The sequence below is a fragment of the Drepanopeziza brunnea genome (genome assembly GCF_022702325.1).
Source record: "Drepanopeziza brunnea f. sp. 'multigermtubi' strain 214-2 chromosome Unknown ctg1, whole genome shotgun sequence".
In the NCBI taxonomy this organism is placed as follows: domain Eukaryota; kingdom Fungi; phylum Ascomycota; class Leotiomycetes; order Helotiales; family Drepanopezizaceae; genus Drepanopeziza; species Drepanopeziza brunnea.
Genome location: NW_027094064.1, coordinates 2175013 through 2196587, shown reverse-complemented (window position 1 = coordinate 2196587; position 21575 = coordinate 2175013). Strand labels below are relative to the sequence as shown.

Below are 21575 nucleotides of genomic sequence, written 5' to 3'. Positions count from 1 at the left end.
CCACCGCTAATATAGCGGATGACAGAAACAGAAATCCCCTCCCTCACGAATTCGAAGACCCCCCCCCTCTCCCCCTCTCAGAGAAATCCGTTCGACCTCCAGCAGGTAGCTTCGAGGAACTCGAATGGACTCTCCGAGGCAAATTCAAAGTCGACCGAGAGGTATAGGAAGCTGATAATTTCGACCTCACTGACAAGACCAAATAGACCCAAGGTTGCGTTCACTCGTATATCATCCGAGCCCTCGATATATTCAAGGATGATTATCGCTACGCTACAAGTAATAATTTGTAGGAGACATACTAGAGCTTCTTTAAAAGATGGACTGAACTATTGTTTAAGCTAAGTCACATCACAATCTTAAGATACTTATACAATCACCTCTTCGTCCACTACGTGTGGATGAAAGATCTAAGAAGTAGTGTAAGCTATGCTTCAGCTCTTGCTAAACTACTTCACAGATCGACATTTCCCGTATTTCTACTTCACGAAAAAGCAAGACGAGAAAAGCGACTCAGTTTAATGACATACAGACCTGCCGTCAAACCCTTACCCTCACTTTTACTATCTCTTACACCTCTCACACCGATACAACCTACACGACCACCCTTCCTACCGATATACCCCCAACTATATCGACCCCCACCCCCACCCTCGAATGATATACAATTCGATATACCATTCAATAGGCAACCTTATCAACAGCAGAGACAATGGAAGTTCACCCTTGACCCTCGACTGCCCCGTGACCCTCGACTACCCCTTGACCCTCGACTACAACCTTTACTACCGATTCATCCGACTCGACCCTTACCCAACCTATTGGTTCATCGACAACCCTACGTACCACCTATCTTCGAACACCGCGAACCTCAAAGACGAAGAGCAAATAGAGGAGGTAGAGGCGGAGGTGATGATAATGGAAGCAACCATACGGAGGACTCTTACCGTAGAGATAATTATAGAAGAGGTGGAAGAAGCGGTAGAGGAGGAGGTGGAGGAGGAGGTAGAGGAGGAGGTGGAAGAAGAGGTGGTGGAGGAGGCGGAGGTGGCAATGGAAGAGACCTTGACCAATCAGTTAGAAGAGGCTAGAGACCAAGCCTAGCGCAGCTGATTGGCGGACTCAGTAAGATGTATAGACATAAGAAGGAGCTCAAATACAATAGAGGAATGTGGGATATACTCTTCGTAAAGCTAAAGAAGTTCTATAGCTTGTGCGAAACATGCGACATCCCTTTTGCTTTATACGCTAAAGCTTTCCTTGTTATGCTTACCGGAGCAGCAAACGCTTATTATATCGATCAAATAGCTAGCAAAAGCTACTCTTTCGAAGCCATGACACACCTTATGGCCTAACACTTCGAAACCGATAAGAACCGAAAGCACTACATGAGCTTATAAAGAACTATTACATTCGCTAGTGTCATTGCAGACAAGGAGAACATCGGGAAGACTCGACTAGAGTGCTTAAAGATTACGATGAAGCTTTTAAAAAGCTGTTAGCAAAGCCTTACACTCGAATACCAAACCGATAACGTATTGCGCGATCAACTTATTAGCGCTTGCAATAGAGTCGAGGAATGCAGACTAGCAATATTCAACCTAGCTAATACATACGAAGGAGTTGCTGCTCAATTACGATCAGCAATCGGTACTATTCAAAAAGAGCGCCAAATACTCGAATACACAGCTCTTCTTACTATGTACTATGCTTTCAACGACCACAATTGCGATACTAATTACAATCACGAGACCTATTACACCGATCGAAACTATAAAGGATCAAGTAAGAGCTATAACCGTGGCTTAAGAGGTTATAATCGCGGTAATAAAGGCAAAGGTAAGAACAGAGGTTTTGCACGTAGAAGAGGGAATAAAGGCTTCCGCAGAAGTAAAAAGCCTAAGGTATGCTTCATCTGCGGCAAACCCGACTGCTAGTCTACAAAACACTCCCTCGAAGAACGAAAACGCTCTTACGACGAGTACAAGAAAGGCGCTACGTACTACACCACTCAACCAATGACCTTGGCTTATTTTGCAAGCTTCTTAACGGACTACGAAAGAGTAAAGGGTATTGTAGACGAAGAAAATCACTAAGATCAAGTAATATACGCTACTGAAAACTATTAGTACGACGAATACGATCACGGTGACCGCAACTACTTCACTCAAACCTTTCTTACCGAAGCTGGAAAGGTGACAAGCGCCGAGACCATTGCAATTTTGCAAAAACGCTTAGCTTACCACGCTTTCACCACCTTAGACGCTATGAACCCCTTAATTAAAGAAGATAAGACCGTTCTACTAAAGACCTACATTTCACACTCCCGGTATTCAGCTTACCGATTCCAAGGCTTCCTTTCCGATTCGAGAGCTGCAAGTAAGTCTTTTGCAAAAGAAGCACAAGTAAAAGCTCTTTAGCACCACTTGCCTGAATTACAAGTGATTACTACTTAAGAAAGTACTATCAGCTTCGGCGAGACCCCGGCTATTATTAAAAGAATCGTAAAAGTACAAACATCAATTAGCAAGATTGTTTTTCATATAGTCAATACTAATACCCTTTTCTTAATCTATTTAAAAGACATGGATTCTCTTAGCGTGTATTTTGACAATCTAAGAAACCTGCTTGTGCAAGGCCACAACAGCGTGCCAGTTGTTAGAAAATAAAGCTACCCATTCTTACTGCTTAGTTAGCAAGAAACTATTACATGCTACCTCACCGAAAGAGAATTGCGTCAAATTCATCGCCGCTAAGGACACCCCTTAGTACAGCGTTTTGCTACCACCTTTAAAGCTGCCGGTAAAGAGTTTGAAACCGATATCCTCGAAAAGATTACCAAATACTATGCGCAGTATCAACTACATGAGCAAGCCCTTCGCAGATTCAAAATCTTTTTAAAAGATAAGTATAAATTCAACTATTCGATTATTATTGATATCATATATATTAACGGAGACCTCGTATTACATATCGTGGATTCAGCTACAAGCTACGGTTCTAAAGGATTCCTTAAGAATATGACTGCAAAACACGTATAAGATATAATACGTTACTATTAGATCGATACATACTTAAGCCCTCTAGATGTAATCGTAATAAACGCTAGAACCAACTTGAGCTCTCAAGAGTTTAAACAACAAGCAAATTCGATAAATACTAAGATCAAGGTAGTCTTAGTCGAAGCTTACAATAGCGTCGGAAAAGTAGAACGCTACCATGGCCCTCTCCGAAGAATATACAATATTTTGAAAGAAGAATTAGCAAGTGAAAGAGTTGACAAGCATATAGTACTCTAAATGGCTTTTAAAGCTATCAACGATACAGCCGGCCCCGAAGGTATTGTCCTTACATTGCTCGTATACGGCGCATACCTACGCCTTTCTAAAACAGATTCTTTAGCACTGTCTATAACAAAGAGACGAGAAGCCCTTCGAGCTGCAACCAAAGAGATTCGTCGACTATAAGCTGAGAGAAAAGTCAAGGACGCCTTAGCAATGCGAAATAGACCAAATACCTTAGAAACCCTTAACCTCCCTTTGCAATCAGACGTCAGAGTCTATAAAGAAGTAAAAGGTAAACCAGGCAAAGGCGAATAGACCGGACCGCATAAGTTAATTGCACGTGAAAACGAGACTTGCAAGGTATTCGTAAACGACCGAATTAGCGAATTCCGTTCAATAGTTGTCAAACCGTACTATAAAACACTTTCAGATACGCCAAACCTCGAAGAATCCTTGCTACCGAACCGGTCAACTAAAGCTAAACTACCACCGGTCTAGCTTATAAGACAACTTACCACTTTAGCTACTAGGATTGGATCACACTCGCGCAAATCGAAAAGCAGTTTAGCAGTTCGCTATAGCCCTCGTCACCTTTTTGCAAGTATAGAAGAGTTTAAAGATTTTAACGAGCAATTTCTCAATCACGAGAGTGATGTTATTATAATATTCCTTACTTATAAAGAAAAGGCTGATGTTGCGCTCTTTACGAAGCTTAGAAACGAAAGAGTTATTACTACGCTCGGCGAGCAATTCGTAGAATTACGCTTCCAAGAGCTAAAGGGCTTAATAGAGAAGGAGGTATTTAAGGTTGTAGAATACAACCTTGCGGTCTACGGAACAAGCCGCATATTCAACTTTCGAATAGTCGATAAAGTTAAAAGCAAGAATACCCTCGAACCATACGAAAAATCACGCTTTGTTATTCAAGCTTAAGGCGACGAAGGCAAATATGATATTCTTACTCAATCCTTGACTATTCAGCGCAATAGCTAGCGTTTAATGATTTCCTTAGCCTCATTCCTAGAATCCTTTAATCAAGCAATAGTTTTTTTGCGAGATATTACTTAAGCTTACGTATCGAGCTAGCGCTACCTCGAGCGTATGATCTTGGCGTATTTGCTTAAGGACCTCTAACACTTATACCCTTCGAGCTACATCTTACTGATTCGTAGACTTCTATACGGAATTGCGGAAGCAAGTACCTATTAGTAAGACACCTACTACAGACACTATAAAGATAAGCTATTCATAGTCTCCTTTATATACGACCTTTGTTTGTTGATCTTTACAACTAGCAAATTCGCTATCATTAGAATGCAAACAAACGACATACTAATAGTAGTTGACAAGGAGTTCAATAACTTAGAAGAGCAAGAGCTTGAAAAAGCTGATTTTAACGCTAAGCTAAAAGAGACGCTTACAGTGGAAAACGAAGTGACATTCAATGGAGGAACACTAAAGAAGCTCGCTAATGGCTCGATTCTACTTAAGCAGAAGGACCAAAGGAAGAAGCTGGAGCTAGTTATCGAAAATGGAAACAACTACTTGGAACAGCGAGCACGTGCAGCCTATATTGCAAGCTTGTGTTAGCCCGAAGCTATTTTCGACTTATCTACCGCCGCGCAGATCTAGCAAAAGGACTTCACTTTAGACGATATTACTTTTTTAAACAAGAGAATTGCATAGATAATAGAAAACTAGCAACGAGGCTTAATATACCTCAACATCGACTTACGTTCAGCGAAGCTATTCGTATTTGTAGACGAGAGTTTTGCTAATAATAAAGACTGCAGTTTACAAATTGGTTTTCTAATCATCTTAACAATCGAAGAAAAGTTTGATAGCTCTTTCCTCATCTAAAGGAACCTCATCGCTACTAGTTCTACAAAATGCAAGCGAGTAACACGCTTAGTACTTGCTTCGGAAATCTATAGTATAGTCTCCGGTGTAGATATTGCTATTTGCGTAGCTACCACCCTCAAAATAATTACTAATAAGCTAGAAGTCCCCGAGGTCTTTATAGTCGTCTATACCGATTCATATTCCCTCTACGAATGCTTTATCAAGCTCGGAACCACTAAGAAGAAGCGCTTAATGATCGACATTATAGCTCTTAAGCAATCATACGAGCGCCGAGAGCTTGCAAAGGTTAAATGGATTAAGGGAAAAGATAATTTAGCCGACTCTATAACGAAAATCAACCCAAATAAGTCGTTAGCGACCTTCATTGATACGAACAAGGCTAACGTACGTGTCGAAGGGTGGGTGGAAAGAGCATAGAAAGGTCAGGCCGAATTTGAAAGGAACGGTGATAGTATTTTTTACCGACAACGTTGGGAATAAGGGAGCTATTTTTACTTGTATTAGAATTGCAATTGCAATTGCAACTATTGCAATTACAAAAGAGAAAATTGCGAGTGTAGGAATAAAGGGATCGGAGTTAAGGACTCGATCGAGGATAAGGGTGGCCCGTGCTTAGCACGTGCACCTTTGCTATAGCAACCACATGGTGGCCCGTGCACCCATGCACCCAACTACATGTAACTGCACCTCGCAGCTAAAATAGCTTCCTCCCCTAGAGACTTAACAACACCACGAATGCAACCACTTGCCATTCGTACCGAGTCTCACGTATGCACCCTATTGTGTAACCAACAATTTCCGTACACAGGATCTCTGCTTCTTCTTCTTCTTCTTCTTCTTCTCTTCTTCGGGGCACGCACTGCAAAGGCATCTAGCTAAGATACGAAGTAACATGGCTAGTTAAGCGTTATCGTTATCGTTATCCTTATCATCATCGTAATGGTTGTCGTAATGGATATCGTAATGGATATCGTAATGGATATCGTAATAGATATCGTACAGTAATGGTCATGTAGGTACCTTAGGTAGGTAAGGTAGGTGTCTAAATCTTTTTACCGAAGCCTGTGTGGGGCGTCGTGCAGACTCAACAAACAGTCAAAATCAGCATTGTCTATCCGTCTGTCTGTCCGTCCGTTCCTGGGGGGGGACTAAAATATTACTAGTATTATTAAAAAATCTTTTTGGGGTGGTCCAGCCTGCAGTTACGGAATGACTACGGACCTATTACGGAAACTGGCTTAATCGAGCAATACCTTTACCAGTCCCTCCCTCGCTTCGTATCGCTAAACGCGGTAATACACACACACACAAAAAAAAAAAAAAAAAAAAAAAAAAAAAAAAAGGATGGCTCGGTTAATCTAGCGTCCGTTGTGGGTCGGAAAACTTACTACATACTACTACTACGTACCTAACCGCTGTACCTCCGTCGGTAGGCTTCATTGGAGTGAGTGAGTGAGTGAGGATCTTCGGGGTGCAAAGTATGTTGGTACGTAGATACAATTACTAGATAGCTGGTTGGCTGGGGGAGTGGAGAACTTCAAAAGTGGCTGCTTACTCTGTAGATACTAAGTACGTACTACTTAGCTGCATGGGGCAAAGTATGCTTAGGTAAGTAAAAGCTACCTAGCTAAGTCAAGTCAAGTCGAATCAAGACTTTAGTCGAGTTTGTTTAACCTAAATACTGAGGTCCCCTCTCCATTTTACTTCTTCGTTTTGCTCGATCCTTCGTTGGTTGTGATTCTCAAGAGATTAATTGATGAGTTGGATTGACCTCTCTTCCCATCCTTACCTGACCTTACTTATGATCATCGAAAATAGGATTCCGATATCGACACTGGCAGCGACAGATCAGCATCGGCCTCGGCAACCGCAATAGCAAAAGCAAAACCAATCACAAACAATTGATTTGTTACCTGTTACCAGCATCGACGTTGTTGACTCTTGCTTGCACGTGATCAATTAATCACATCTACGCCTGTGTTTTGTTGAAAGAAAAAACGAATGAACGCATGAACGGTACTACTGCCTTGCGCCTACAATCGGCCCACCACCACCACCAGCAGCAGCAGTAGCAACGCGACATATCGTTATCTCCGTCCCAGGACCCAAGCACCATACCAAAGTTCCGACAGCAGAGTTGAACCCACCAGGACTAGGAAAGACAGGAAGAAAAACTGGACGAGAGGGAAGTTTCCTTCTGCCTGGTTATACCATAGCAGCAAGACCCCTTCGCAGCTTTCGACACCACCGATACGATATAGATAGATGCACGTGAGCATGTGAGATATCATCACGGCGCCTACGCCCGACATAGAATCTCTAAGCAGTGAAAATTGGCGAGAGAGAAGAGACGACAAAGAGAAGAAGAAAGAGAGCAAGAAAGAAAGAAAAAAAAGAAAGAAAAAAAGAAAGAAAAAGAAAAAAAAATGAAGTTCCTCGGCACAACACTGTTTGAGAAGGACCTCTCCGTCAACGACTTTGCCGACGTGCTGGTCCCTCTCGCACAGGCGAGTCGGCATCCGACGGTCGTGGCCGAGTATGCGCGGCGGCGCTCGGCTGAGGGGCGCAGGAGTCCCCGTCTAGGTTCAGGTTTGGATCCGGGTGGGGAGAAGAAGATCAGTGACGGTGATGCAGATGCAGCTACAGCTGTGGACCGTGAGGATGGGATGTTGCGGACCACGAGTGACGAGTATAGCCCTTATACCATTGAAGGCTTGAAGGCAGAGGTGAGGGAGGATTTGAGTGCCGGGGGCCATGATACTGCTTATGACTGTGAGTGATAGTTGATCTACCCCCCCTTGGTATAAGGAGAGGAAGGGACAGCTGAAGGGTGTGTGAGGGCTGACGGTGTGCTAGTGAAAAGTAAGGTCATCAATAAGGCTATTCAGGATATTGGCATGGGGAGGTATAACTACCAGCTGTTTATCCTGTGTGGGTTTGGGTGGTATGCGGATAAGTATGTCGTCTCCCCTAATTTGGTGAGAGTTTTGATCCAGGGGCTGATGTTTGCGTAGTCTTTGGCTACAGGGTATTGCTCTCACGCTGCCTTCTCTGCAGGCTGAATTCGGTGTTGCCGAAACGACGGTTAGGTACACGACCATGTCGCTGTTTATCGGTCTTTGTATCGGAGCCAGCTTCTGGGGTATCGGATCTGACATTATGGGTCGGCGAATTGCGTTTAACATGACGCTGTTGCTGGCCGGTGTGTTTGGTATTGCATCTGGAGCCGCACCTACGTGGATTGGAGCCTGTGGTCTATTCGCTGCTCTTGGAGTCGGAGTCGGAGGCAATCTCCCAGTAGATGGTGCCTTGTTCTTGGAGTTTCTCCCCAACGCCTCAGGAGGTCTTCTCACACTGCTCAGTGTCTGGTGGCCCGTTGGACAGCTTGTCGCTTCTCTCATCGGATGGGCTTTCCTGGGCGGCAAATACGCCGAAGACAAGGGATGGAGATACTTTGTCTACACGATGGGTACGATGACTTTCGTCATGTTCCTGGCTCGCTTCCTCCTCTTTCATCTGTACGAGTCGCCCAAGTTCCTACTCTCCAGAGGCCGTCAAGCCGAGGCCGTTGCTGTGGTTCACGGGATGGCAAAGAAGAACAGAACGACGACCTGGCTCACCGAGGAAATTCTGAACGAGATCGGAGGTGATCCTGCCGTTGCAGCTGATGCAACTCTTACCACCAAGCAGATCATAATGCGAAAGCTGTCCTCTTTCTCAACAGAGCGAATCGGCCCTCTCTTTGCAAACAGGAAACTGGGCATGACGACCGCGCTTGTCTGGTTCTCCTGGCTCGCTATCGGAATGGGCTACCCGTTATTTAACGCTTTTCTGCCACAGTATCTCGCGCGTGGGACGGATTCCAGTGGAGTAACTATCGGCGTCAATGAGACTTACCGGAACTACGCCATTACCTCTGTCGTCGGTGTTCCTGGCTCGATTATCGCTTGCTGGACTGTTGACATCAAGTACATCGGCCGAAAGGGTACCATGGCCATCTCCACGATGCTATCCGGGATCTTCTTGTTCCTATTCACGCTCAAGTCGGATTCGGACTATCAGCTTATTTTCTCGTCGCTGGAGGCCTTCTTTCAGAATATCATGTATGGTGAGTACTCGGAACCATCCTGGCTAATCCTTATCCTTGGGCCACACGTAATTGGAGTCTGAGCTGACATTCGATAGGTGTACTCTACGCCTATACACCTGAGGTATTTCCCGCTCCAAACAGAGGCACCGGCACGGGGATCGCCAGCATGCTGAATCGCATCGCGGGGCTCTGCGCACCGATCATCGCAGCCAATATCCCGGATGCAGACCCAAGTGCCCCCGTCTTCGTCAGTGGTGGTTTGTTCTTAGCTGCTTTCGTTGCCATGATCTTGTTGCCTATCGAGACGAGGGGAAAGCAGATGCTATAAAAAGCTGGGATGAGTTGGGGCCACGATAGGAAGTGGGAGTATAGAGGAGGAGGTGGTTCTGCTTCTGGATACCCTCCATATTCGCGGAGTATGGGCTATGCTTTAGAAGTGATTTTTTACAGTCTTACAATATGGCTTCTTTCATCTCATTATTTCTGGACCTTGAAAGAAGGGTTTGGAGGCGGCGGTGCCTGGTGGTTTTTTCCCAGCTCAAATGTAACATGGCGGACCGGGTTCCAACTTCCCAGCCACATGCAATGAATGGCGTATTTGCTTGCGTATGAATATGGCGCAGCATGCATGAATGATTTTTGGGAATATATACTATGTATATACTATGTATATATATTATATAATATATTATATAATATATTATATTGTATATATATATAATATATTATATAATATATATACATATATACAGTCAGTATTTGAGGTCAAGATAAGACTTTGGCTGGAGACCGGGATTCCCAACTGACGTGCCCCTCCATACCCTCCAAGGCTGGCATCGACTTTCTATCCCTCTCGCCTTCAACCTCACACTACTCCCAACTCCTACCACTCCTCATCCCTGATTCCTCATTCCTTACTGTATAATTCAATCGTCAATCGTTTGGCAGTCCTTTAATATTCCCCAACGAATCAGCGCCCAAAATCTTGCGGACGCCAGGCAACCGGGTTAAAGATACAACGAGGCTGAGCTGCGACCTCACCCATCAAAGGTCGCACAAACAGAAATAGATACAGATACAGACAGAAACTGACAACCACATACTGAGCGGCGACCTCTCTCGGAATTCCCTCGCCCATGGTCCACTTCACCTGAATCCCCCCGACGTCGCTCAAGATGTCGGTCCGCATCCAACTCGACGATCCGCACACCTTCTACACAAACCTGGACTTCATCAGCGGCCGGGTCATCCTCAGTCTGCCCAGCGAAGAGAGTGTCTCTGCCATTGTCGTGAAGCTGGAGGGCGAGAGCAGGACGATGCTTATGCGCCCCCCGAACGTGCCGAATACGCTGTACTCGCAGCGCAACCGGCGCGAGGGCATCGTGGAGGAGAACCACAAGATCCTGTACAAAGTCATGCAGGTGTTCCCGAACGTCGCGGGCGGGCTGAGTTCCATGGGTCCGGCGTTTATGTTGAAGGCTGGGCAGCACGAGTACCCGTTCCGCATGAAGATCTCCTTTAACAACGGATGCGCGGATCCGCAGCAGATCGGGCCTGGTCTTGGGGGGCTCGGCCTGGGAGGGCTGGCGCAGATGCAGTACAGGCATGTCAAGAAGACATTACCGCCCTCTCTTACCGGATTCCCGGGGGAGGCGGAAATCAGATACTTTGTGAAAGTCACGGTGCAGCGGCCATCGATGTTCAAGGAGAACAGACGCTCGGCCCTTGGGTTCCGCTTTATGCCCATTGAGCCTCCCAGGCCGCCGAAGACTACAAATGAGAGTTTTGCGAGAAGGCCGTTCCAGTTCCAGGCGGGCTTAGCGGAACACCTGAAAAAACCATCAATGTTCAAGAAGAAGCCGACGCCATTGTCGGACACGGCTCCTCAGGGCGAGATCGACGCAAGATTGCCGTCCCCGGCTATCTTGACGTGCAATGAGCCGTTGCCGCTGCGGCTTATCGTGAGGAAGCTAAATGAGAGCGCGGAACAGGTCTTCTTGGTTTCGTTGCAGGTGCAGCTGTTTGGCTACACGGAGGTCAGGGCGCAGGATATTGCAAGGACGGAGATGAGCACGTGGGTTTTGATAAGTCTGTCGGGACTGTCGATACCGGTGGGGAGTCCGAGTGATGCTGTGAAGACGGAGACGGTGATCGATAGTGCCCCCTGGGATCGGATTCCGCTGCCGAACACAGTGGCACCCTCATTCGGAACGTGCAATTTGACGAGAAGGTATGAGTTGGAAGTGAAGGTTGGCCTGGGCTACGGGACTGTTGGTGACATCCAAGTAAGTACTTCTCCTTCCGACCTCGAAATGGACTTTGAGGCTAAGCCCAATATAATCAGCCTCAAATCATCGCCCTGCCCCTCCGCTTCCAAGTCGAGATCTTCTCCGGTATTCACCCTCCCCCCGCCCTCCTGGAAGCCATGGCATCTCAGCCCCCTGCGCTACCAGTCCGTCCCAACGTCCCACCCCGTCCCCAAGACCCAGCCTACCCGCCTCAACTCGGAACTCCCGGGGCGCCAGCAATCGACGACGTACCGCCCAGCTACGAGGACGCCATGGCCGAGAACCTCACTCCGGCTGTCGGTCCAGGGAGGGGGGAATTCAGCGGTGTTACGGACGTTAACGCGCCAACTATGGACGAGAAGGGCGCGGCGCCCAAGTACAGCGCCACGCAGAGCAATCCAGGACCGGGACCCGGGAGGCCTGGGCCTTAAGTGGGGCTGCTGTTCAATGCCAGTTATTCGGATTATTATAATCACGATGAAAGACAGACAGGTATGATACACGATGTTCTAATGCCCGGGAATTAGGTTATCAAATGAAATGACTCGATGAGGAAAGACTACATAAGAGATTCCCCTTTTTCACTTGATGGTTTCCTTCACTGCGTCGTGCGTCCCCGTCTGATAGACTCATGTGTTTGTAATACTTGTGTTCGCGCATACCCAGTTTCTCGGTGGAAGCTTGAATTGGGAGACGCGTAGGTGGGGAAGGGGGATTTGATTGTTGACAGCTACAATTTACATACAGCAAGCAAGCAAGCAAGCAAGGTATCCTGCTCCGCGCTTTCCATATAATCCTCCCCCCCCCCCTTCTCTCTCTCCCTCCCTTCCAGAGTCTAAACCGTGAGAGTAGCCCGAGCCTTGAGATCCCGACTGCTGCTCCCCACAAAAAAGACGTACTCCCCCCTCTCGATCTTCCAGCTCTGCGCGCGCACATCCCAGATACTCAGATCCCGCCTCTTCAATTCGAAGGTGACGGGCTCGGTGGCGCCCGGCTGGATCATGACCTTGTCGAACCCGCGCAGCTGTCTCGCAGGCTCGTCGGCCGCAGCCGGGAACTGCACGTAGAGCTGGGCGACCTCCGCGCCGGCGATGCTGCCTGTGTTCGAGACCGTGCTGGAGACGGTAGCGACCACGTCCCAGAGGTCCTCGCGACCCCCCACTGCCAGGTCGCCGACGGCGTAGACCTGGGCGAGAGCCCTGGTCCGGGGCGATACGGTGACTTCGGGAGAGAATTGGAAGGTGGTGTACGAGAGACCGTAGCCGAACTCGAAGCGCGGGGTGATGTTGTACTTGTCGAAGTACTTGTAATCGATGTAGTTGCCCTCGGTAAACTCAATGTCGAGATCTAGGGTGATTCGAGTGTTGCTGTCGTAGTCGGACTCGTTCTTGGCGATGGTGTGAATCAGTTTGCCCGAGGGGTTGACGGCGCCGAAGAGGATGTCGTCGATTGCATTTCCGGACTCTTGGCCGAGCGGGCCACCGTAGATGACTCCTGTTACGTTGGGGTGCGAGATCCATTGGTCGACGAGGCGAGGTCCTGCGCGCGAGAATTCAGTACGCTGGACATTGAGTGCCTGATCTGGGGTGTCACATACCAGTCGTATTGATAACAACTATAGTATCTGCAAGTTCTCGGAGTAAGCATACGTCTTTAGTAAGTATTGAGAGTGATGGGATGTGTCGTGAGTACTTGGTGTACATTCAGAGCCATCGTAGTAAGGAAACAATACTCTGGGTGGATGACCACGTACTGTTACAGTTGTCAGCAACAGTTTTGACGAGAGTATCTTGTTCGGCATTGGCCAGCTCCAGGCGGTCAGCACCCTCCCCAGACCAAGCATTCAAGAAACAAACGCAGACGTCCGATCCAGCAGCAACACCAAGCGTGGACTCCACTAACTCGGAGCCTAGTTGACCTGTAAGATAATCGACCCGCGTCGTTGTAGTATCGTTGAGCCACCATCTCAACATGAAGCCATCTTTCTCAGCTCTCTCTACAAATTTCTGGAAGGGAGTAGTGACATAAGCCAAAGAGCCCTGGCAGGACACGAGGTAGTCAGCAGCCATCGCCTGTGTAGGAAAGTTTCGGGACAATCATGAATGATATGAGAAGGAAGAGACACTGCCCCTCGTTACCTACCATAGCCGTTCCACCAATAGTTGTCATATGTCCGGACTATCAAGTAGGTTAGCATCAGTCTCCTGTCAGTATTTCGGAGAGCGTGAGGATCATCTGGGGACTGGTGTCCGGATCCTCAGACGTCGGTGGGGGCATCAAGGGGAAATTATATCTGACCATGGTTGGTCCAACACCTTCTACGACAATCAGAGCGGTGTTGGCTCCGACATAGCGTGGAGCAGCATGGGTACCAAAAATGCTGACGGAGCGTCGGTCCCTCAGAGGCAGAGCATTGTTCGTGTTCTTCAACAGCACGATGGACGAAGCGGCGTATGATCTGGCGCGCTGGGCGTGGTCGCCACGCACATCGACATAGTCGAAGTACCCAACTTCGGCCGGGAATGCTTCATCTTGTTTGTAGTGGAAGTAGCCCATCATTCCACGGATCACCATATCATCCAGTCGCTCCATCGTCAAGCTGCCGTTGGTCAAGCCAGCAACTATCGTGGCGTTGGTCCATAATACGGGCTCGCCGTAGTCCAGACCGGCGTTCGCAGCATTGAAAGCAGTGCGTTGTCCACCAACATCGGCATGCTGGAGGAAGTGTCCGCGTCAGCACATACAGTGATGGGCTCGCAAATCGAAGGAAAGCAATCCGGGTCTGATCAACCTACGACGATGCCTGGCATGCCCACTGTAGCAATCGTCAGTCACGTGCGTGCCCAGATGTGATATATACCTATATTGAAAGATTATTAGACTTACGCTCCACTTTCAAGTACTTTCCAAGGAGAACTTGATTTTCGCAGGCATGCGAGCCATTGACACTGTTCATGGCACACATGGTACCGGCCACTCCATTCTTGGTCGCGTCGTAGAAAGGCTGCAAGTACGTCTCGTGGAAGGCTTTGTCGTCGATGGTGACGGTGTATCCCGAGATGTCCTTGTCAGCGTCGGTGGATGGTGAATTGGTCGAGGTCGTCGAGGTCGTCTGTCTACGTGACACGGCTAGTTCGCTTAGGCTCCTCTTCTTCACGGGCAGAGTGGTTCCCGGGAGCAGCTTGAACATGCGGTTCGTCTCTTGCTCGTTTAGAATGAAATGTTTCGAGCTGGGGATGATACCTGCACTGCCGACCCCCTTGACGAAAAGGCCGCCCATGGCGCCGTTGAGGAAGGAATCAGCGCCGTACGACTCTCCCGTACGCCCACCCCATGCCGAGCGTCCTAACGGCTCGAGGCTGGGCGCCAGGACCATCTGTACCCCTTTCCCACGGAATCTAGAATGAAGCCCAGGAGGTCAGTCAGGCCCCAAATAGCCGAATTCATATGGAGGTGAGTAAACATGTATATAAATATGTATATCTTAAACAGATTGGCTGCCAACAGATAGACCACTTACTCTAATCCAAGTTCTCTCCCTTGGGCCTCCATGGCATCTTTGTCCCAGGTCATCTAGAGAGATACCAGGGAAGTCAGCAAAGAGTTCAAGAAGAAGGGGCCAAGGCATATCTTGCGATCACGGCCGAGACAACTGTTTGCCCAAGGACCTACAGCCATCGAGGATCCACCAGGCCAGGTCGTCACATAGGAGTGTTTGAGAGGGCTCGTAGCCGAATTCAACCTAATGATCGCACTTCAAAAGCCGGTTAGTATATAGTATATATGTACATACTCGCACGAGACCGTGTTTCCAGCAGCCGGAATTCTGTCACGGCTTGCTTTGCCTCCCTTTGGAGAGTAATCAGTCTATGGTGCCACAGGAGCGTGTAGTACCTGAAGTTTCTTGCGCCCCCTCCAGTGATGATGGACACCTTCTCAGCCGTGGTCAACGTCTGGACGTAAGAGTGGGCCTTATCGAATGCCTCTTGCCAGTCACCAAGCTTCACCGTGCCGGAACTCAGGAGGGCGTCCGTGTAGTTAGTTGATGCATCTCCGCGAACGCCGGCACCAAACCGGACCAGCGCCAGAGCCAGAAGCGATACTATTGTGGATCGCATAGTGAGGGTAGAGCGAGGCTGGATGCTCACAGTTGTGAATGGATGGGTGACTGCTAGGAACGAAAAGCCCTCGGCAGGACGTCAATAGAGACAGCTCCTAGAGTTAGAAAGAAAGAGAGACAGAGAGGAACAGCCATGCTTTACGTATGTACTCTCCCCCCCATGAATACATGTCGGATTCAGTTTAGGCCCATAAGTCATAGACCGGTGGTTTCTTAATGGCTCAAAGCTCTATCAACTCCACTGTATAGACTAAATACTAGCTCAAAGATACTTTTCAAAGCTGAATCCTTATAAGTTGATTGGTTTACCAAGCCCTAGTAAGATCTCTTGCGAAATTATACTTTCGACATGTAGTCATCGAGGGGGAGAATATAGACAAGTCAAGTCCTGTCTACCGGTAGATAGGACAAGTCCTGTCTTGATAGGGAATTTGGAAGTTCTGACACTAATCGGAGCCTCCAATGATCGCAGCAGGTACACTACCGAGAGAAGCTCAGTCGGGTCCCGCTATACCGGTAGTTCGGACTCCGATCCTAGGCAGAGACAGAAAGGAAATATTGCTGTTCAACGAAGATATTTCCTCATGATCATCGAATGGGAATTAGATTTCTCCAGCGCGTGGCAACATCAACCTCAATTGCAACTGTCTTGTGTGGTATGCAGGCTTAGTAATCGGGACTCTGCTGCTGTTGCTGCTAGCAACCGGCGACTCGGCGGCGAATAATAAGCGGAGACTTGCTTGAAGCCTATATGTTTGGGGACGCCAACCCAGCTCCGTAGGTACCTGTTGCCAAAACCCACGAGTATACGTGCGTATCTTTGGAAATTCATATATAATAGGAAGGTAAGGATATCCCGTGACGATATTGGGCTTTGAAGAGAAGGAAGGCTCTGCTTCCTGCTCAAGCCCTAGTGTCAAAATAGAACGGGATTATCGGTCCCCGAGAAGAGGAAAAAGAAAAGACCAAAACCGATACCGGTAGATGTGAGATCGTTGGGAAGCGGTGTATCAGAGTCTTCGCCTCGCCTACCATCGTGTGTCGCCAAACCCGATGCCGATCTATACGGAATTAGCATTCTTAGCATACAATATGGGCTGGGCTGAAAATGATAGTAGAGCGAGCAGAGCCGAGAGGCCAGAGGAAAGAGAAAGCCGATTCAGGACTTCCGAACAAGAGATAAATCGCTGCATCTCTCCCGTCACTGGCTGGAAATCGGCAACTTTAGCCGCAGTCCCCACTGGAGGGTCGATAGATCGCTGGGCATGTTGTGTGCTGTACTTGGAAACTTCCATGGCTTGATGCAGCTCCTGGTGTCCAGCCTGCCTGACTCCTGATTCCAATTGAAATCCAAGCTCCCCGAACAATCCACAAGCCGCTCACCACTTGAATGCATCGAGGCCATTCAATGTTCACAGATGACCTCCATTTTGATGAGAAGCAAACGCCTTGATTGTAATGTATAGTCCTCAGGTTTCATCGAGAATTAACACCCCATTTCCCCAATGCCCTTGGATGCCATGCATATACCGAAGATGGACGAGGCCAGTGCGACGAAACAACAGACGGGTCCAATTCCGCAACACCGATTTGCATCCATACCCCATCCGCCGAGAAGAAAAAAATAATCCTCTATTTGTCCTTCTTCTTGGATGCACCCTTGACCTTCGCCGTACCACGGAGAGTCTTTTGTCTGTTCTTGCGTTGCTTGCCTGTTTTGCCACCCAGTCAGTATTCCATTCGCCGCCAAAAGTTCCATGCATTCTGCAATCGGGATCCAGGGTCTGTGTGGAGGAGTGGACGTACGCTGTTGTCTGCTGGGCTTCTCGATCTTCGACGCAAATCCAACACGAACCAATCTGTAGTGGGGTTCGAACTTCTTCAAGGCCTCGGGGGAATCGTAGACGAGCGCGAAACCGGTTGTCTTGCCGCCACCAAACTGAGTCTGGAGACCAAAGACGTTCACTTGGTCCTTGTTGGCCTTGTACATCTCAGCGAGCTTGCCACGGAGTTCATCCTTGGAGATGTTGGCGCGGTTGGGGTGTAGGATGTCACTGTATTGCCTCACTGTCAGAACCCGTTCTTCAAGACCCAGAATTCAGCAATCCAGCCAGTTTCTCCTCTTCCGATATCCTCCTTGGTCAAAATGGGTCATGAGGATGTGCGACAGCGCCTCTGTGATGTCGTCGATTCCGTAGGGGCGCCGAGAAACGGATTGATGGGGGCGACTTACACAACCATTTGCTTGCGGCCAAGGAGGGGGTTTCTGATGAATTTGCGCGTACGCAGAGTGACTGGTTGCTCACGGTCCGCCATCTTTGCGGTATTCAAATGCGTCTGTCTGGGTGGTGAGACAGATGTTGATTGTCGAGGTCGTCGTCGTGGAAGAGTTGAAGTGAGTTTCGTCGCAAATTCGAGAGTCGAAGCCCTAAGCGTGCAAGCGAGCTTTCGGCCCACGATAAATTTTTCAACTTTGTGGGACTGCCTGAGCTACAAGGCAACAACAACGTGACCCTGTGACTAATAGATAGGACAAGTGGGTGAGCGCATCTTTTCCGCCGTAGCATAAATATCACAAATGTGACCGCCGGGCATTTCATTCAGCGATGCTATCAGTATGGTGTTGTGGAGGGAATGGAGCTTCCAATAACCGCCAAAGCAGGGCAACAACAGCGGCAGCTCGATCGCTTCTGCCGCCAATATATACAAGTCACCCTTGAGCTCGACTATCCAGCCGAGGAATATCTCAGACTTGATGCGATCCAGCAATCTATCTTCAGGAGATGTTTCTCAGAAGATGTCGAATATACTCCTCCTCCTCGATACAAGCTCCGTGTCTTGAAAGAGCTGGTGAAGAGGATTGAGACCAGTATCCAGGACTGGGACGAAGAGGTAAGACTTCTCATTCATTTGATTGTACACTCTTTGTGTTCCTCTCTGACTCTGTGTATCCAAGGCTATATCCGATGATCTCATGAACTGTCTTACGCCTTTGCTCTCCATGTCAATGCCAAATGAAGCAACAGCCGCTCAACAGAAATCTCATGTCACGTATACCCTTTCTCTCCTCCCTCGCCAACAAGACATTTCGCCATCAATCACTCTCCACGAGGCACGGAATATGCTCGCAGCAGCCGGAACAACAGGACTCCGAACTTGGGAGGCTGGTCTGCACCTGGGAAACTACTTGTGCACCAACCCGCATCTTGTTCGCGGGAAATCCATCTTGGAACTTGGCTCAGGAACGGGCTTCCTCTCCATCCTCTGTGCAAAGTATCTAAAGCCGTCTCATGTCCTCGCAACAGACGGAGACGACGACGTCGTAGCGAGCTTCTCCACGAACTTTTACCTCAACGGCCTTCAAGACTCCTCGGACCTCAATGGCAGAGCGCTCAAGTGGGGACATCCTGTCACAGGCGGCGAAGATCCCCACTGGGATCCCGAAAGACCCGTTGATCTCGTTCTTGGGGCAGACCTTACATACGACCCTAGGAATATCCCACCCTTAGTATCCACGTTCCGAGATCTTTTCGCACTGTACCCCGATGCCAAAATTCTCATAGCGGCGACCGTCCGAAGCCAGGAGACGTTTGCAAAGTTCCCCGAGGCTTGTAGGAAGAACGACTTCGGCTTCGAAGACATTGAATTTGGTATGCTGAAGAGCGAGGACCAGGAGGGGCCGTTTTACTCGGATCTAGCGCATGTACAGCTGTGTGTCATTACGAGGACATAGGAACTGGAGTCTACTCACTCCGGAAACACTGAACTCTAGTACACAGAACATGAAATATTGATACGTAGCATCATCCTTATTTGAGGCGGAGTGGGACGACGGGCTCATGTGGCTTGTCGGATTGATACTGTGAAGCGCCGAAAGTCACCACAATCGGTGGGACATTCTAGAATTTTGCGGCATGCAATCCAAAAAAATCCGTCGAATTTGTTCACTAGATCGGTTGGATTAAAATCTAAACATGTTCCATCATTCTCATAGACATCAGGAAAGCCTGCGACGTACAATGAATAGAGGCTATCATCTACATAACCCTCCTAGCATCCTTCCCTCACCGACACCTCACAACGCACCTCACAACGCAGCACCGATAGCCAGCCCCAGCACCAGCGCCCCAACCGCCCACGCCTTCAACTCGCCCCTCGTCTCTCCCCTCCCGTTCGCACCTGCAATCTCATCGCCACCAGGCAGTACCGGCTCATGCCTAAATCCATCACCGTCCCATCATCAGCACCGAAAAAGATCCCAGACAGGCAGCAGCCCAGCAGCCACCTCACATCACATCAACAGCAGTCCCCCTCCACTCTTTTAACTCCCCCACCCTCCTCTCTCTTCAAAGAGAATGGGAGAGATAGTCAAGGTAGGACAAAGGAAGGAAAGGGAGGGAGAGAGATCACAGAATCACAGACGGGGAGGTAGAGAAGCAGAGAACTCACCACCCGCAAAAGACCCTCCCAGCCGCAAACGTCGCACAGCTCCAATACGTCGTCAGATGCCACTTCTGGCGCAGACTCAGCGCCGCCTCGTCACCGGGCTGGAAGTCCGGTTTCGGCGTCATCCTAGGCGCCGCCGCCTCGCGCCCGGCGGTGGATATCATCATCGTCGGCATCATCTCTGTCGGCGCTGATATTGTTGTCGTGTTGGTATTGGTATTGGTATTGGTATTGGTATTGGCGTCTCTGGGTAGCGAATTTGGGAAAGGCAGGGAGGAGGTTCGCGTTGGTAGGGATAGCGAGGTTTTAGGCGCTGCTCGGGGCGCGGCTACAACAACAACGGTTTCGGCTACACATTGGGCAGCGAGGAGTATGACAGCTGCGGGTATCGGTGATAGCTTCATTTTCTTCTTCTTTTTTTTCCGTGACTGGATTCAGACAGACCCAGGCGATCAAGATGACGGGAGAGCGTAGGTATATGAAGACGTGAAGGCCACACTTTTCTGACACAGTTTGATAGCGAAGTATGACCGATTGATGGCTTGGAAGTAACGACAATCAGCTTCTTAGCTAGGAAGGTGGCGATACTTAATCGGAAGAAGGGCTCGCTCGCTTAAGATGCCAGCACTGGTGAGGAGGGAATCGGACAGGACTCTGACGACGCGGAGAGGTGGCGTTGGAGATGCTGCACGGCACAGGCAAGGCCAGGATTGCGCGGGAAAGGGTAGAGAGACTGGGAGAACTTGGTATGTGGTAGTAAATGATTCGAACGATCAGATCGAATTCTCTTTTCATGGAGGTAGCAACGACAGAAGCATTCAGAGAAAGGCAGATTATAAATATCAGGAGCCCTGCCGCAATAGCGATTATTCCAGACGGCCCTGGAACAAAATTCAAGGAACAAAGCAGAGAAATAACTGCATGACGGGATCTGGGAGAGCATGGATCTGGATCACATCCCACCCCTCGGGCGTTGTGAAAAAAAAAAAAAAAAAAAAAAAAAAAAAAAAACCGGACACGAGACGGCATGATAGACGAGACTGAAACGAAGGACAGGCAGATGAATAAGAAAGAGGCAGCTTTGACTCGAAGACAAAGCTCGACTGCTCTTCAGGGTGCAGGGACACGGTTGAGGTGACTGGGCAGGGTTGGCTAATGAGCGGCCTGCATATGCCAGGTCTGAAACAGCCATAACAACTCGACAATTGTCTGGCTTCGAGGATTTGGGTTTCGGGTCTCTTTGAAGATGTGAATCTGTTTAAAATGGGTGTATTGAGTAGTCAGTTCAATGACAGGACCATCAACCATCGTGTCGCCTGCCAATATATCTGTGCTGCGGTGCAACGGCAACTTATGAAGATACATCGATTACCAGCCGTTAGCCAGAATACAATAACTGGATTCCTTCAGGAATACAAATGCTAAGGTGATCTAACCCGAAGACGGGCGAAGCAGAAGTCTGTTCATCTGTAGAAATAATAAAC

General features: G+C 48.5%; 6 protein-coding genes across 6 annotated transcripts; 3 read left to right on the top strand and 3 right to left on the bottom strand.

Moving 5' to 3' along the window:
* Positions 1–7573: 7573 nt before the first annotated feature.
* Positions 7574–9565, top strand: L3040_000394 (uncharacterized protein; the record flags this gene model as incomplete). The annotated part of the gene is made up of 4 exons (XM_066155136.1): positions 7574–7919; positions 8004–8103; positions 8162–9255; positions 9333–9565. 4 exons carry the CDS (start codon positions 7574–7576, stop codon positions 9563–9565), a joined length of 1773 nt encoding a protein of 590 aa, XP_066013187.1.
* Positions 9566–10412: 847 nt separating this feature from the next.
* L3040_000393 (uncharacterized protein) lies at positions 10413–11956 on the top strand (the record flags this gene model as incomplete). The annotated part of the gene is made up of 2 exons (XM_007292485.1): positions 10413–11522; positions 11582–11956. The coding sequence occupies 2 exons, from the start codon at positions 10413–10415 to the stop codon at positions 11954–11956; spliced, it is 1485 nt and encodes a 494-aa protein (XP_007292547.1).
* A 404-nt stretch (positions 11957–12360) lies between these two features.
* L3040_000392 (uncharacterized protein) lies at positions 12361–15643 on the bottom strand (the record flags this gene model as incomplete). The annotated part of the gene is made up of 11 exons (XM_066155135.1): positions 12361–13064; positions 13123–13149; positions 13279–13597; positions 13668–13703; positions 13824–14240; positions 14321–14340; positions 14412–14923; positions 15046–15098; positions 15198–15267; positions 15315–15374; positions 15420–15643. 11 exons carry the CDS (start codon positions 15641–15643, stop codon positions 12361–12363), a joined length of 2442 nt encoding a protein of 813 aa, XP_066013186.1.
* A 1634-nt stretch (positions 15644–17277) lies between these two features.
* Positions 17278–17961, bottom strand: L3040_000391 (40S ribosomal protein eS24; the record flags this gene model as incomplete). Its single annotated transcript, XM_007292487.1, has 3 exons — positions 17278–17357; positions 17452–17699; positions 17879–17961. The coding sequence occupies 3 exons, from the start codon at positions 17959–17961 to the stop codon at positions 17278–17280; spliced, it is 411 nt and encodes a 136-aa protein (XP_007292549.1).
* Positions 17962–18279: 318 nt separating this feature from the next.
* Positions 18280–19378, top strand: L3040_000390 (uncharacterized protein; the record flags this gene model as incomplete). The annotated part of the gene is made up of 2 exons (XM_007292488.1): positions 18280–18537; positions 18602–19378. 2 exons carry the CDS (start codon positions 18280–18282, stop codon positions 19376–19378), a joined length of 1035 nt encoding a protein of 344 aa, XP_007292550.1.
* Positions 19379–19732: 354 nt separating this feature from the next.
* L3040_000389 (uncharacterized protein) lies at positions 19733–20270 on the bottom strand (the record flags this gene model as incomplete). The annotated part of the gene is made up of 2 exons (XM_007292489.2): positions 19733–19862; positions 20095–20270. The coding sequence occupies 2 exons, from the start codon at positions 20268–20270 to the stop codon at positions 19733–19735; spliced, it is 306 nt and encodes a 101-aa protein (XP_007292551.2).
* Between the last annotated feature and the right edge of the window lie 1305 nt (positions 20271–21575).